General features: G+C 62.0%; 1 protein-coding gene across 1 annotated transcript in view; it reads right to left on the minus strand.

Annotated features, from left to right (window-relative positions):
* Nucleotides 1–448: 448 nt before the first annotated feature.
* Nucleotides 449–13,954, minus strand: part of MN1 (MN1 proto-oncogene, transcriptional regulator) — a 46,236-nt gene continuing 32,730 nt past the window's right edge. Inside the window, exon 2 of the mRNA XM_004461697.5 lies at nucleotides 449–3,453. Within this exon, the coding sequence (XP_004461754.2) occupies nucleotides 3,272–3,453 (182 nt within the window). The 3' untranslated portion in view covers nucleotides 449–3,271. The remainder of the gene's footprint in view (nucleotides 3,454–13,954) is intronic.

Genomic DNA, 13,954 nt, shown 5'->3' on the forward strand with positions numbered 1-13,954 from the left:
GCTGGCCGAATTGCCAGGCTGGCAGAACCCAAAAGAACAGCCAACCCCATGTTGCAGGCGCCTGGGGCCTCCTGCACTAATTAGACACCAATGGTTTTCAGCCCGGGGTCAGCTTACCACCTAGGGGACACTGCAATGTCGGGGGACATTTTGGGGTCTCATGACTGGAAGGGGGTGCTGCTGGCTTCTAATGAGGAGGGGCCAAGGATGCTGCTCAGCCTCCTGCAACGCACAGGACAGCTCCCACCCCAAAGATTAATCACCCCAGAATGTCAGTAGTACCAGCCTGAGACCCTGAGATCCCCCAACTTAGAAGAGCATCGATGCACGCACACACACACACACACACACACACACACACATGCCTGTGTCCTAATTCCCCATGGAATTTGAGGGACTTACGGAAAACGGGGGGAGGCGAGACAAAAATGTTGAAAATGGACCATAATCACCATTAACGTCATATTTATTGTTATTTAGCTGCTCAGGAAAACATATACAGGTATATACAATTTGCATGAATACAGAAGACTGCACTTTACATATTTTTTAAAAAAAGAAAGAAAAAAATAACACTCAATTTCATGAGCTATTGTCACAGTCTTCCAACCAAGCATCTCAGAAATGAATTTTTTTTTTTAAGAGTCAAAAAAGATTACAGGATTGCCTAACACACAGCAGAGTTAAGTTCTCATATTTTACATGTGCAATAACGTTTTCGTTTTCTTTCCAGAAGACTTGGTTATGCGGTACCGATTACCAGTGTTTGGAGTCGCATGTGTTGGGTGTGTTTCTAATTTGCTTTTATTCTTTCCATTAAACCAAATTTAATGAAATAACATCCTTTTGCTTAAGGCTATTTTTAAAGCTGTTCCATTCTGGGGTCGTGGGGAGTGAGAAAGTTTAAAACGTCAGGGGTTTCCGAGGTGGCCGGGACCACAAGCTGACAGCCAAATGCCGACCGACTCAGCGCCGGGCAAGTCAAGAGAGAGAAGTCGGGACACTTGGCTCCCCGGGCCTTAAGCAATGAAGGAGAAATCGTTCCTGTTTGGAAAAATAAAATGGTGACACTCTCAAACAGCTGTACATTGCAGAATCGGAGGGGGCGGCGAGCTGGCGCCCAGGGTGGGGTGCACGCTCCCGCCGGCCGCGGGGCCCTGTCCTCCCCCTTCCTCGCGCGTGGCCGCCGAGGTCCGGGCCGCGTCACAGCGGCCGCGTCACAGCACACCTTCTCGCGGGTCGATCCACGCCACCTGCTTCTGCCTGCCCTCCGCGGGGGGCGGGGGCCGCCCCTGGCCAGAGCCCCCAGGAGGACCGCAGGGCCCGGGAGCAGACTGGAGCCGAGAGGGGTCAGCCGGGGAGAGGAGGAGGGCCCGGGAAGGGGCGGGCTTTCCCTGGCCGCGCCTCTCCCTTGGCTGAAAAAGGTCTTTGAAATAAACCATGTGGGTGTCTGGATGGCCGGTCCAAAGCCTTCAGGTCACTTGCTTTAGAAATAAAAAAATAAAAAAGCCAGCTCTGAAGACTCCGGGGGCCCAGCGGGGAAGGCTCGGCCGGGAGCATTTGCTTGAGATGCACCCCGGAAGGGAAGTGGAAATAAAATCTGCTCAGAGTCGCTGGTTTGGCTGACGGGCTATCTGTCACTTCTCGGCCGGCCCACCCTGGAATCTCTGCACCCCCGCCGCACCCCCGTAAGTCATAAATGCCCTCTGCAGGCAACGATAGCGCCCAAAGGTGCCCGTCTCCGCCGACACGGGGCCGCGGGTGACAGTCCCAGGCGACCCCCCCGAACCCCACAAGGGCCCTGCTCGCCCGGCCACCCCCGCATCTCCACTCAAAGGGAGAAGTTACTCCTTTCTGAGATGCACGGGACATGGCTCCAGGTTTGCAGAGGGCACGGGAACCCTTAAAAAGTGGATGGGGTGGGGGGATTCTGAGGTTGAGTAACGAAGAGCCATTGGTTACAGCCCCTTTCTCCCTCTTCTGTGAGTATGCAAACTACTGGGAAAACACACTCCAGCTCCCAGGAGGGCGGCTCTGCAGGCTGAGCCCGGGCTCCTTTACTGAGTGAGCCCTTGGAAAAGTGCTAGCTAAGCCCGCACGCCTCCCAGGCAGGGGGAGGGCCCTATGGGTGGCCCAGGCTGGAGGCAGGTGAGAAAGTGGATGGGGCGGAACGGGAGGGGTGGGGGGGGGAGACATGTGTCCCCTCCCACCTCCTGCGGAGGCCTGGGCCTGCGTCAGCTGCCAGCTTGGCTCAGGGGCCCAGGGCTCATCCTCCTCCCATCCCAGCACTCCAGACCTGGGGGAACCGGCTACAAGGAGAGGCAGGAACCCGGAGCCCCCAGAAACTCCACAGGCTCAAGGGCACTGGCCCTGCCGCCCCCGGGCACCCCAAGGCTGCTGAGTATCGTGTGGAAATTCAGGGGGCCTGGGCGTTTTGCATAGAGGCCCGGAGAAGGAGAGGAAACCCCACTGTCAAACATTCCCGCTGCTTCCCACCGGGCCAGCAGGACGCAGCCTCACCTCCAGCCCAGAGAGGGGCAGCTGCCGGCAGGAGAGAGGAGGCCGCTGAGGGCTGCGCGTGAGTTTGCAGGAAGGGAAATATCTATCTCTATTTTCTTGGGGAGCAGACAAAACAAAATCCCAGGCGGAATACCTAAGGGGGGCATTAATTGTTTGTCGCCTGCCTGACTGATGACAGGTGGGTGTCAATATATAATATTGTGATGACAATTTGACTTTCATCCGGCAATATTCCAGAACTACTGTTCTCCAGGATTTCCATTTTAATAAGCAGTGAACAAAGCAAAAAGAAAAAAAAAAAATAGGGAGGGAGAAGAATAAAAAAAGAATAAAAAAGGAAATCAACTCTTGTCTTATTATGAAATAACAATACTTGGACATACAGCAGCATGAAAATAAAATAAGGAAAGAGGTCATCTAAAAAACGTATGCCAAGATTACGAAAAAAAAAATGGGGAATTACCTAGCAAGAAAAAGGCTTAAGCAAAAGTTTGCTAACAGCAAATGCAGAAGGGTTAACACTGGTAACATACTGTGGCAGCCTTCTTTTTTTTTTTTTAAAATAAAAAAAATTTTTTGAGGTCACCCCCCTTTAAATTAACCCTTTCCAGTCCATATGCCACTAAGCAGGTACCAACCTAGAAAAAGAAATCACCCACTCAGCACTAGTGGCCCTTTCAAATGGATGGGGGGGGCAGGAAAGGAGGGGGAGAGAGGGAGGCCTGGTGGGAGAGGGGCGATCCTTGTTGGTTCAGGTCAGGGCGGCCACGAACGTCCCGAATCTGTTGGAGATGTCGGAGTGCAGGGACCTCCAGCTGGGGACGGGGGCACGGGCCTTGGCGTCGCCCACGTCATCCGTGCAGTGGACAGACAGGCACTGCAAGTGGCTGCCGGGCTGGGAGGCCAAGGCCTTGTTCGCGGGCAGGTCGTGAGCTGCCAAGGAAGAAGGGAGAGAGGGCATTAGCGGGGCGCTTGGCCACGGGCGAGGCTCTGACGGGGGCGGAACGGCAGAGGCACGGGAAGAGAGTGGCGCCCGTGCCCGCCCTTCCCGGCCAGAGGCGGGTCCAAGGGGGTCTAGGGACGCGTGCGACGAAGTCACCTGCTGTTGCTCGGACTTGGCCAGGGGACGCGCTTGTCACTAGGTCTCGTTTTCCCCCTTGTAAAATAGGAGAGGGGGGCAGGATAAACGCGGGGTCTGCCCATCTCTGATGAACTAGGGTGCTGGGAGACAGCTCAAGGGCAAGGGGAAAAGGCTTGAAGGAGACTGTCCAGGCTTCCTGGATGATGGCAATCTAAGCTGGGCATTGAAGGGTGTGTAGGAGTTCTTCAGATGCCGTGAAGGTGTCGAGAGTAGGCTTGCCCGGTCCCCAGAATGCATTCTCATCCTCCTGACAGACATTATGTGCTGGGGACTCCCTTAAATAGTGTCAAAGCACATATCAACCCCAGAGGGAGTCGCGTTTACAGCCAGGAAAACCGAGACCCAGAGAGGGGCACTGAATTGCCCTGGGTCACACAGGACAAAGCAGGCAGCACCCTCCCCAGGGAAGCAGGGAAGCAGGGCGCGTGGGGACGGTGCCTGTGCGTGCCCAGCTCAGCACAGCTGCAGGGGCCAGGGAGTCCACAGTCTCTAACTTCTTTCAGTCCCCTCCTGGTCCCCACAGGCTCAATTGAAGCAGCTTCAAGTATAGGGGGAGCAGGGAGAGGGGGCGCCCTGGAGCACCAGCTTTTCTCCCTCTCCCTCTCTGAGCTTGGCTTTCTAGTCCCTCATTTTATAGATGAGGAGTCTGAGGCCCAGAGAGGCAAAACAACTTTCCTGAGGTCACACAGCTCCAACCTGAGGGCTGAGATTCGAGTTCTAGCCTCAGTCAAATCTGCTCCTCTGAAAATGAGTCACTAACGTGCACAAGAGTGGTTGTGTAAACTGTAAAGTGCTATCCACACAATGTGCAATCCACAGAGGGTGAAGTACACCAGGCAGTTGAAACTGAGAGTCTGGACTCCCCAACCAGACCAGTACCTTTGCCCATCCCCAAAGGCAGTGTGAAGGGACTTTTTTTTTTTTGGAGGGGAAGAGAATGTTGCTCTCCCATCCCCTCAGTGAAAATCCCCTCAATTTCTTCGTACTCAGTCACACATCATGAGCATCACAGACCACCATGGGGACGGTTACAGACTGACCCAGATGGCCCAGTGCATTGGCCATCCTGGAGGAGGAGGAAGCCTATCAGCCATTCACACCTTAGTATGAATTAGACCAGAAGCCTGTGCTAAACAAAGGCAAAAGGGAGGACCTTCTTGTACCAACCCCCCCACACACACACACATATGCTGTGAGCAAGAACTAGGAGTTCTGAAGCAGGGAAGGGATGGAGCAGTCATTTTGGAAGACTCCTAATTTGCTGCTGCTAAGCACATGCTGATTCAGCGCCGAGGCCTACTGAGTATCAGCTCGTAGTTTCCTTTCTCCCCTTTTCTGGAACCAAGGTCACACAGTCAGGAAGACGCAGAGCCAAGTTTGCAACTGGTGAGATGGTGAATTTCTCATGCAGGAGAAGGGAGGAAAACCAAAACTGGGGGTGAAGGGCCAGTTCACCCAGAAGTCTGCAGGCCCAGCCAGGGCGCTGCACCAGGCGCGAGCCAGCCCACCTGCCCTGCCTCCGGGCCTGAGCGGGAGGCCTCCCCCAGAGCCGAGCCACAGCCTGCAGAGAAAATCCTCCCGGGGGGCGGGGCCCAGGCACCGCGGCCCGGCCGTGACTACGTGGGCTTGGGGCCCCCGGAGCCCCAGGGACACCCAGACTTGGGGCCTCTCTGCTGGGAGGGGCTGGCCGGGAGCCCTTGCCTTGCTCCTGCCCTCGTCCATTCAGTGAGGCTTTGGTGAGTCTAACACGGGGGGGGGGGGGGGGGGGGGGCGGGGGGAGGAGCTAGCCCCGTAGCCCCGGCAGGGAAAGCAGAGCCCACGGTGAGGCTGGGGGCTGCGTCACGGCACAGTTACTCTGGAGTCAGTCTGGGGCTCAATCCCACTGTGCGGCCTGAGTCTGCCGAGCACCCTCTCTGAGCCTCGTTTCCCCTTTGGAGAAATGGAGGCCTCGGTGCCCTGGCCCATTGGGAACATCTGACGGGGCCGCTGAGACGGTCGTCGGAGTCGGCGGGGAGGCCCCTGAGGCCGCCGTGCAGCAGGAGGCGCCCCTCTCGGCGGCCCCTGGCCCAGGAACGAGAGCGGCCGCCCACCTAACGGAAGGAGAGCAGGCTCCGAGTCAACGTGGCAAAGCTGGTTGTGTCTCTGCTGATGCCACACCCAGGGTTTTACCCCCAAGGGCCCGGAGACGCCAGACCTGGGGCCCCCCGAGTTTGGCTAAGCAGACCCCGGGACCTTGCTTTTGAGCCCATGCCACCCCACCGCTCCGTCCCGCCGGAAAGGGACTTTATGCCAAGCATTTCAAGATCGAGATGGGAAGGATTCAGCATCTGCCGGGGGGGGGGGGGTCCTGCCTTCCCTTTCTAGGCGGGATCTCAAGGGGCCGGCGTAGCAGGGCTTGTGCCCACTTTACAGATAAGGGGAGGAGGCTCAGGGGGAGAAAGCCCTCTGCCAAGGCCACATAGCGAAAGCCAGACGAGCCTCAGGCCGGGCTGGTGGCACCTGGCTCCCTGCCCCCGCGGCCGCAAGTCCCAGGAGGGGAAGGGAAGCCGGTGTTTCCTGAGCAACACGCTGGGGCCGAGGAGGCCGGGGGCCCCATCTGGACCCCGGGGTGCTGAGTGATGGTTACGCACCCACCAAAAGGCCAAATGACTCTCAAGTCACGGGCATCGCAGAGCGACGTCGTGCACCAGACGGAGCCCTCCTCCTCGGGGGGCGGGCCGGGGAGGGCGCGCCAGAGGCCCCGCTCGACACCCCCAGGCATTACCTGACTTCACACGCAGCACCGGGACGACCCCTCTCCCCGCTTGAGAGGGCGCCCGGGGCCTCGGCGGGGGCGAGGGGCCCAGCACGGGAACGCCCGCCCGCCTGGCGTCGCGGAGAGACAATGTCGTCCCCCGGTTCTCGACAACCCCAGCATGACCGAACTCATCCCGCGCCGCATGCATTCCCGCGGGGGCACCCGCCGCGCCCCGGGACCGCGGCTCCCCCGTGCCACGGAAGCCGGGCTCGAGTCGGGGCCTGCCCGGCTCGGGGAGAGGCCCGCGGCGCCCACCCCCTCCGCTCCTCCTCCGGGTGGTGGCGGCGGGGGACCCAGCCCCCCACGCCAGGACCCGGGCCTGAAGACACCCCTCCCCCCAGCGCCCGCCGAGCTCCCGGGGTGGGGGGGCCCCGGAGTTACTCAGCACCCGGCGTCAGCAGACGCCGCGGGGCCGGTCGGGGGCTGTCACCTTTCCTGCTTGTTCGTGGCCCGCCTCCCCTGTCGGCCTGTGGCTGAGGGTGGGGGGGGGGGGTCCGGGACCCGACCTATGTAATGGGGAGACGGGGGTCCCGGGTCAAGGAGCTGTGCAGGGGCCACCCGAGGGGAGGGGACAGGTCACCCGCTGAGCGCCAGCCCTCAGCTCTCAGCTGAGGATTTCAACAGCTCGCCTCCGTCCTCAGGGCCCCGGTTCCCTCACTGGGTGGAACCGTGTCCCCCAAAAAGGTCCATCCAAGTCCTCACCCCCAGGCCTGGGAAAGTGGCCTTACCTGGAAAGAGGGTCTTTGAAGATGTGACTCCTTAAGACAAGGGCAAACTTATCCCAGTAAGACGGCTGTCCACTCTAAGAGGACGCACGGACACAGAGACAGACAGACGCGGGGCGAGTGCGCCGTGTGACGACAGGGGCAAAGACCCAGGTGCAGCAGCTGCGAGCCGGGGGACGCCAGCGCCTGCCGGCACACCCCGAGGAGACAGAAGGGGCAGGGACGGATGGGCTCCTGTCCCCTGACAATCAGCTGCTGTGGTTTCCAGCACCTGGTTGGCGGTACCTTGTCACAGCAGCTACAGAAAACGAAGACCCCTGGGGACGGTGATTCGGAGCAGCTAGGGGGACCCCACAGGACAAAGAGGCAGGGGGCATCGTTATCCCAGAACGGGAGCCCACCTGCGCCTGACCCCACTCCGGCAGGACAGGAGGCTGGGGGGGGCCTCGATCCCGGGGGCGGGGACCACAGGGCAGGTGGCAGGAGCACCCGGCCCACTGGCCGGAACCGGCCATCGCCCTGCAGCCCTCCAGCTGCACAGTGTCGGGGCGTCCCTGCCGCTCCTGCTCCGTGCTTGCAGCTCTCTGGCCCCTCAAGCCCCTTCCTCCCCACCACCCCCTCTTTGGCCGCCACGGCTCTGTCCTTCCGTCATCCCTTCGGCAGCCAACTTCCAACCATGCTAGCAGGGTCCACGCGGCCCCCTGCCTCTCCCACTGGCGAACGGGAGACCCGGGGCCAGGTTTTGTCCTCCCGCTTCTCCACCAGCAATGGGGACGATAAATGCCAGAAACAGAAGGAGAGCACCACGGGCAGGTGCCAAAAGAGTCACAGCGTGAGCAACGAAGGGAATTCCACTTCTCTCCCTGAGCTCAGCGATGAGAGCGGCTGCCATTTATGGAGCACAGGACCTTGGCCCACATTGCTTCGGCTCTCGGAACCTCAGTTCTAGGAAACGGGGGGATCATCGGGCCAGCCGGCCAGAGGCAGTGAGGAGGGTGAGGGGAAACGACCTGCACGGGTGCTCAGCGCGCAGCCCGGCCCACGGCACGCCCGGCCACGCGGCCACGCTTCCCGCCGCTCCTGGTGGCTGGCGGGTCTGCAGAGGCCGGCGCAGGGGACGTTCCAGCCTGGACCCTCAGGGCTGCCTGAGGAAGGGAGAAGGGAAAAGGCACGCCCTCGTGGACTTCGGGAAATTTCATTCTTAATTTCACTTGTGGAGATGCTGCCACGGCGGAGATGGGGTTTTCTTTTTTTTTGAAGGTCGACAAAACAAGCCTTATCACTACCCTGCTCGGCCCTAAAGTCTCCGGGACCAGCTTCCAATTTTGGACAAGTCACGTCTTCAGGGGTTGTGACCTCCATGGGGGCGGCCGCCACCCCCCAGGGCCAAGGGCTGCAGCCGCGATTCTCCCCGGCCACAGTTCTGCCCTCGCCCCTCAGGCAGGGGGCTTCCAGCCTAGCCATCTCCTGTTTCCCTGCCCACCCAGGGGTACGGAAGAGGGAGCCATGGGTGTCTGGGGGGGCTCCAATGAGCACCCAGATCAAGAGGAGTGGGCCGGATCATAAGAGGCCAGACGCTTTGCCCCGGAGCACTGGGGAGCCATGGAAGGTTCAAGCAGGGGAGGGGGCTGCTCTGGGCGGTTCAGGAAACTCCCTGAGCCCAGAGAGGAAAATGGGCTTTGGGGGGTCAGCGTGGAAGCAGAGGGAGCAGGGTGCTGACCCCGTCCCTGGCTCTGTGGCCCAGGAAGTGAACCTACCCCACGGCGACAGGGGGTAGCTGTGAGCTTATGCGGTGGAAATCCTTAGCCCAGGAGGAGCCCTCGGCAGAGCTGACTGCGCGCACGATTGTCACCACGGCCATCGTCAGCAGCCCAGGGCTCCGGGGGCAGCCAGAAGGCCCTTGCTCACCCTCGTGCCCCGGGACGGTTTCCTGGCTTCCGCGGGTGCCGGGGGCTGCGGGGCCCACCCCGTCCCTGCCGAGGCTGGGGGCCCGGGGTGCGATCCCGGGCCAAGCAGGCGAATTAGAATTCCATGCGTATTTTTAACTCAGAGCTTATGTAAGGAGCCGTGTGGGCCCAGGAACACAATAGCGAATGACTCTCGCCCCACTCGCCCTCGCTGGGTTCCCACAAAGGGGAATGTATTTTGGGTTTTCCTTTATTTGGCCCAGGCGGGGGGAGACGCCGGTTTCTGTGGCAGCTGTCACTCAGCGGCGGGGCTGGGCCGCCGGGCCTCAGAGCGGGCGCTGCAGGCTGGGCCACCCGCGCACCCAGGGGCACCCGTGTCGGCCGGTCCCCGACAGCCCCAGTTCCCCAACCCTGGGAAGGAGCTGGCCGCGGCTCCCAAGGTCCCTCCGGACACCACCAGCCGCTCCCCCCTCGCCCCAGTCCCTGCGGTCAGCCCAGGCACAAAGGAGGGCAGAGGCTGCCTCCAAAGACCCCCTGCCTCCCCCTGCCCCAGCTCACTGCCACCGTCTCCCTCCTGCAGCAGCTCCCTCCGTGCTCCTCCTGCATCCGCACTGGCCCCCAAAAGCCCATTTTTCCCCATGAGCAGGGTGAACTTCCTGAAGCACCAACCAGAGACGACCAGTGTCTTGCTTGAACCTTCCTGGCTCCCCAGTGCCCCAGGTACAGCCCCTGGCCCACCGAGCTTCCTTTCCTGTAACGTGAGCCCCGTTCCCGATCTTTCCCACCTCCATGCCTCTGCTCCTAGAAGCCCCCTATTCCTCACCCCTGCCGATTCCCACCGTCGACGTGACGCCGGCCTCGCCGTGACGCTTCGCCAATGCCCCTGCCCGGACCTATGTGACTCCTCGCAGCTGGTGGAGGCGGCCCACCCCTGGTTGTCATGACAGTGACGGGAGCGCCAGCCCACTGAGCTGGCGCAGGGAGGGGTGCCACCATCTAGGTCCACATAAGGCCACCAAAGAGGGGAAACAGGGGGCTCTTCGGAGTCAGACGCTCTGTAGCTCAGTCCCCGGGGCTCCTCCCGGCTGGGTGACCTTGGGCAAGTCACCTTCCATCTCTGAGCCTCGGCTGCGTCCTTCACCAAAGGGGAAGCGCCCAGCCCCCGGCGAGGTGGACCAAGTTACACTGCGCCTGGTATACAGCTGGTGCTCAGGAAGGGCTCTGGTTATCTAGTCCCACACAGAGGAAATGCAGGTCTCCCAGCGGCTTAGCGCAGCCCTGAAGCCTGCTTCTAAGGAGGCGGCGCTGGGATTTGGGGAGACCGACCGGAGGGGGGTGGAGCCCCAGCACCCAACTGGAATCCTGCCACAGGGCCCCCCAACCCCGAGGAGGACCCCGCCTCACTCCCTGTCCGCTTTCGACCCGTAGGCCACGTCCCCTCCTCCAGGGAGGCAACGGGGTTGGGAGGCTCCCGGGCTCTGGGCTCAGAGAGGGGGAACAGCAAATCTAGGCCAGACTTGGGGGCAGTGGGGGGGTCTGCACCCCTGCCCATCGCTCAGGAGAAGAGTAGACCCCAAACCCCACGGCGGGCTCCACTCGACTCCCGCCCCGCCGGCGGCCCGTGGGGAGCAGGTCGCTGGGGGAGGCCGGCATTCGGACCCACGGCCGCCCTTCCCCAGCTCATGACCTTGGGCGGGCGAACTTGCTGAGCCTCGGTTTCCCCTCCAGTGGAGGTTTCAGGGGAGCCCAGCCCGGAGCCCAGGGGACAGACACGGCTCCCGGCCGTCTCTCCACCCCCCCGGCAGAGCAGGCACCTGGGACGTCGTGAGAAAAGACTCACATTCACAGCCAGCTGTCACCTCCTGCTTGCTGGGTGACCCGGGTGAGTCCCCACCCTCTCGGGGTCTGCGTGCTCCTCTCTAAAAGAAGGGACACACCGCGTCCCACCCACCCGGCCCTTTGTTTGTCTGGAGGAATCAGATCTTTCATTCAACGCAGGCAGGAGGCTGGGGCAGGAGGATCCCAAAGTGGGAGACCCTCAGGCACCCCGGCCCAAGCAGGGAGCCCAAGGGAGCACCACCCACCAGCACCTAGGGACGAGGCGGTGGCCTGAGCGAGGGGCCCTGCCCGCCTGGCCTGGCCCCTCTCTGCCCTCTCGCCTCGGCCGGCTTCTAGCACGTGGTGACACATGGAAAAGGAACCGGGGAAGCTGACCACGTCCCTGTGTCTGTCGGCGCCGAGGATGGAAAGCCAACACGGACTCGTGGGCACCCTGCGAGCCAGACCACCCCCCCACCCAGGGAGGCAGAGCCCGACACTGCGGCCCCTACTACGGGGCGTGGAGGAGCCCGAGGCTCAGGAGGGCACCCCTGGCCCACGGGCACACGGCCGGCCGGCAGCAGAGCCGGGGTCGTTCCTGCATGTGGCTGTTAAATCCACATGGGAAAAGGGCAACCACATGCCTGGCCTTTCCCCTCTTTCTTGAAGACCCATGCTCTCGCTGTTTAGAAATGGACCATGAGGCTCAGAGAGGGCATGAGACCTGCCTGGGGCAACACAGCAACTGAGACAAACCCCTGCCCCATTGGATGCTTTCTCCACCAACGCTGCCGGAGGGTTTCAAGTGTGCCATGGCCCTGTCCGACGGGAGGTGGCCCACGGGGCGGCGGGGGGCTCCCAGCAGACGGGGAGGGCCTGCGCTTCCAGGCTTGGCACAGTGCCAGACATGAAGAGGCCCCCCTGGATGACTGGGGGGCTATGTGAGGATGGAGACTCACACCCACCTGGGTGCTCGCCCAGGGCCTCGGAAGCCTCGAAATTACTGTGGGTGACTCGCCCGAGGCGGCCGTCACTTGGACTGGGAAGCGGCCGAGGGAGCAGCGAGGGCAGCCCAGCCGGGGGCAGGCCCGGGGAGCGTGGGGGCACATGGATTTCCAGGGTCCCTCCTCAGCCCGGAAGGGCCCGTCTGCCGGGGTGGTTGCAGGCCGAGCCTCGGGACGGCGCCTCCGGCCGCGGGGCCAGCAGCCTGCGGCACAGGGCGCCCCCCGCCTTCTTGGCCGATGGGCTGCCCGGATGTGACGGGGCTGGGGGCCAGACCCCAGCCTGCGGTTCCTCCCGCCGGGGTCCACGGGAGCGGGGAGAGCACTGCACGGAGCGTCCAGAGAGTCACGTTTCAGCTCCGGGCAAGTCACACGACTCCTGTGCCTCAGTTTCCCCATCCGTGAGATGGGGAGGGGGCAGCATCGTTCTCCTAGGGCAGCTGGGAGGGCCCACGAGATAATGCACGCAAAGTCCGAGGATGCACCCGACAGCGTAACCCCGCTATCCGGGTTACTCTCTTCATCATCGTCACTACGTCGGAGGCCCTCGCCAGCCCCGCCGAGGGCCCAGCCTTCCCGCTCTCTAGCCCACAGTTCACCGCCACAGCACTGGACCCGACGCTGGGTGGCCCCGGGCAGGACACCGCCCCTCTCTGAGCCCCAGTAGCCTCGCCCGTCAGCCGGGTGCCGCCCGCCGACAGGACCCAGCCCCCGCCGAGCCCCCGGCCTTCCGCCTGGCTCGCCGCAAGCTGCTCCACGAAGAATCCTTTTTGTAAAATAAGACAAACACATGCGTGCGTCATCAGAACCCCGTCGCCGTCAGCTGACGGGAGCAAGGACAGGATTCAGCGACAAACCTGGACCTGGGAGCGGTGGGTGGGAGTTCTCGGGCGTCTGCCCCTCCCGCCCATCCGAGGGTCTCCGGGGGGCCCCGGGAGGCTTCTTGTCCAACAGGTGTCAGGGCAGAGGGGCCGCAGTGGCCGGCTCGCCCAGCTATGTCCCCGAGGAAGTGTTTGCTCAGGGAGCAGTCATGCACTTGGGAGCCGAGGCCTGGGTTCGAATCCCAGCCCTGCCACTGCTAGGCTGGGGCCCAGCAGGGGCCACTCTAGCCCCCAGGCCCCTTTCCTTGTCTGAAACCTGGGTTTGGCTGTTCCTGCCTTGCCGAAACGGGGCTGAAATGCCTGGCGCCCAGGGGGTCTCCACGCGCTTTTCCCAGCCCTTTCCCCAACCCTGGACCTGTTGCAGCCTTTGGGGGGGGAGCACTGCCTGGAGTCTGCCGAGTTTGGGGGAGAGAGACGGGTGGGCAGCAGAAGCTGATCTGGGCGTGGAAGGAGCTGGAGGGTCACCCCCATCAGAACGGCAAGTGTGCCCTGCACCCGGCCCGCCCGGTCTCAGCCCCCACCTCCGGAGGGTCCCAGCACGTCCAATCCTTCAGCTTTCTGGGAAGAAACAACCCCAGACTTGCTTTCCCTTCAGCCTGGGCTCTCCTCCCGCCATGCCAGGACACTGAAGCCCGACTCTGCTGAAAGCTGGCTGTGTGTCCTCGGTTGCCTTACTTGCTCTCTCTGGGCTACCGTCTCCTTCGTAAGAGGCGGGAATCCCAGCTGCCAGGACTGTGGCTCCGTGACCTGAAGAGGCCACCCGAGTAGGTGTTTCCCACCCCAAATTATCCTGTGGGCTGATGGGCAATGCTGGCTAGCCTCTACTTTGCAGTGGGAGATGGGAGAGGGGCTCGGGCGACCGCATCAGCCTGGCTCTGTGTGCTCCCATTGGGCCCACAGTGTCTGGAGTGGGTGTGAGCCTCGGTGGGGGGTGTGAGCAGAGGTGGGTGTGGTCCTAAGGGTGGGTAAGTTGACTCTGGCCCACCTTCCGTCAAATTTTTCCCAGCCAAGACACGTTTTGCAACACCCACTCCCCACCTCCAGGAAGGATTTTCTGGCTTTGGCCGGTGTCTCCAGGACAGAGAAGCAGGATTAAGATCCAGCACCTCTTGGAGTCGGTGTATACTCAGGAGACCTGAATCTCTGGACTGTCCATGTGCCAGC

This window comes from Dasypus novemcinctus, chromosome 19 (genome assembly GCF_030445035.2).
Source record: "Dasypus novemcinctus isolate mDasNov1 chromosome 19, mDasNov1.1.hap2, whole genome shotgun sequence".
NCBI lineage: Eukaryota > Metazoa > Chordata > Mammalia > Cingulata > Dasypodidae > Dasypus > Dasypus novemcinctus.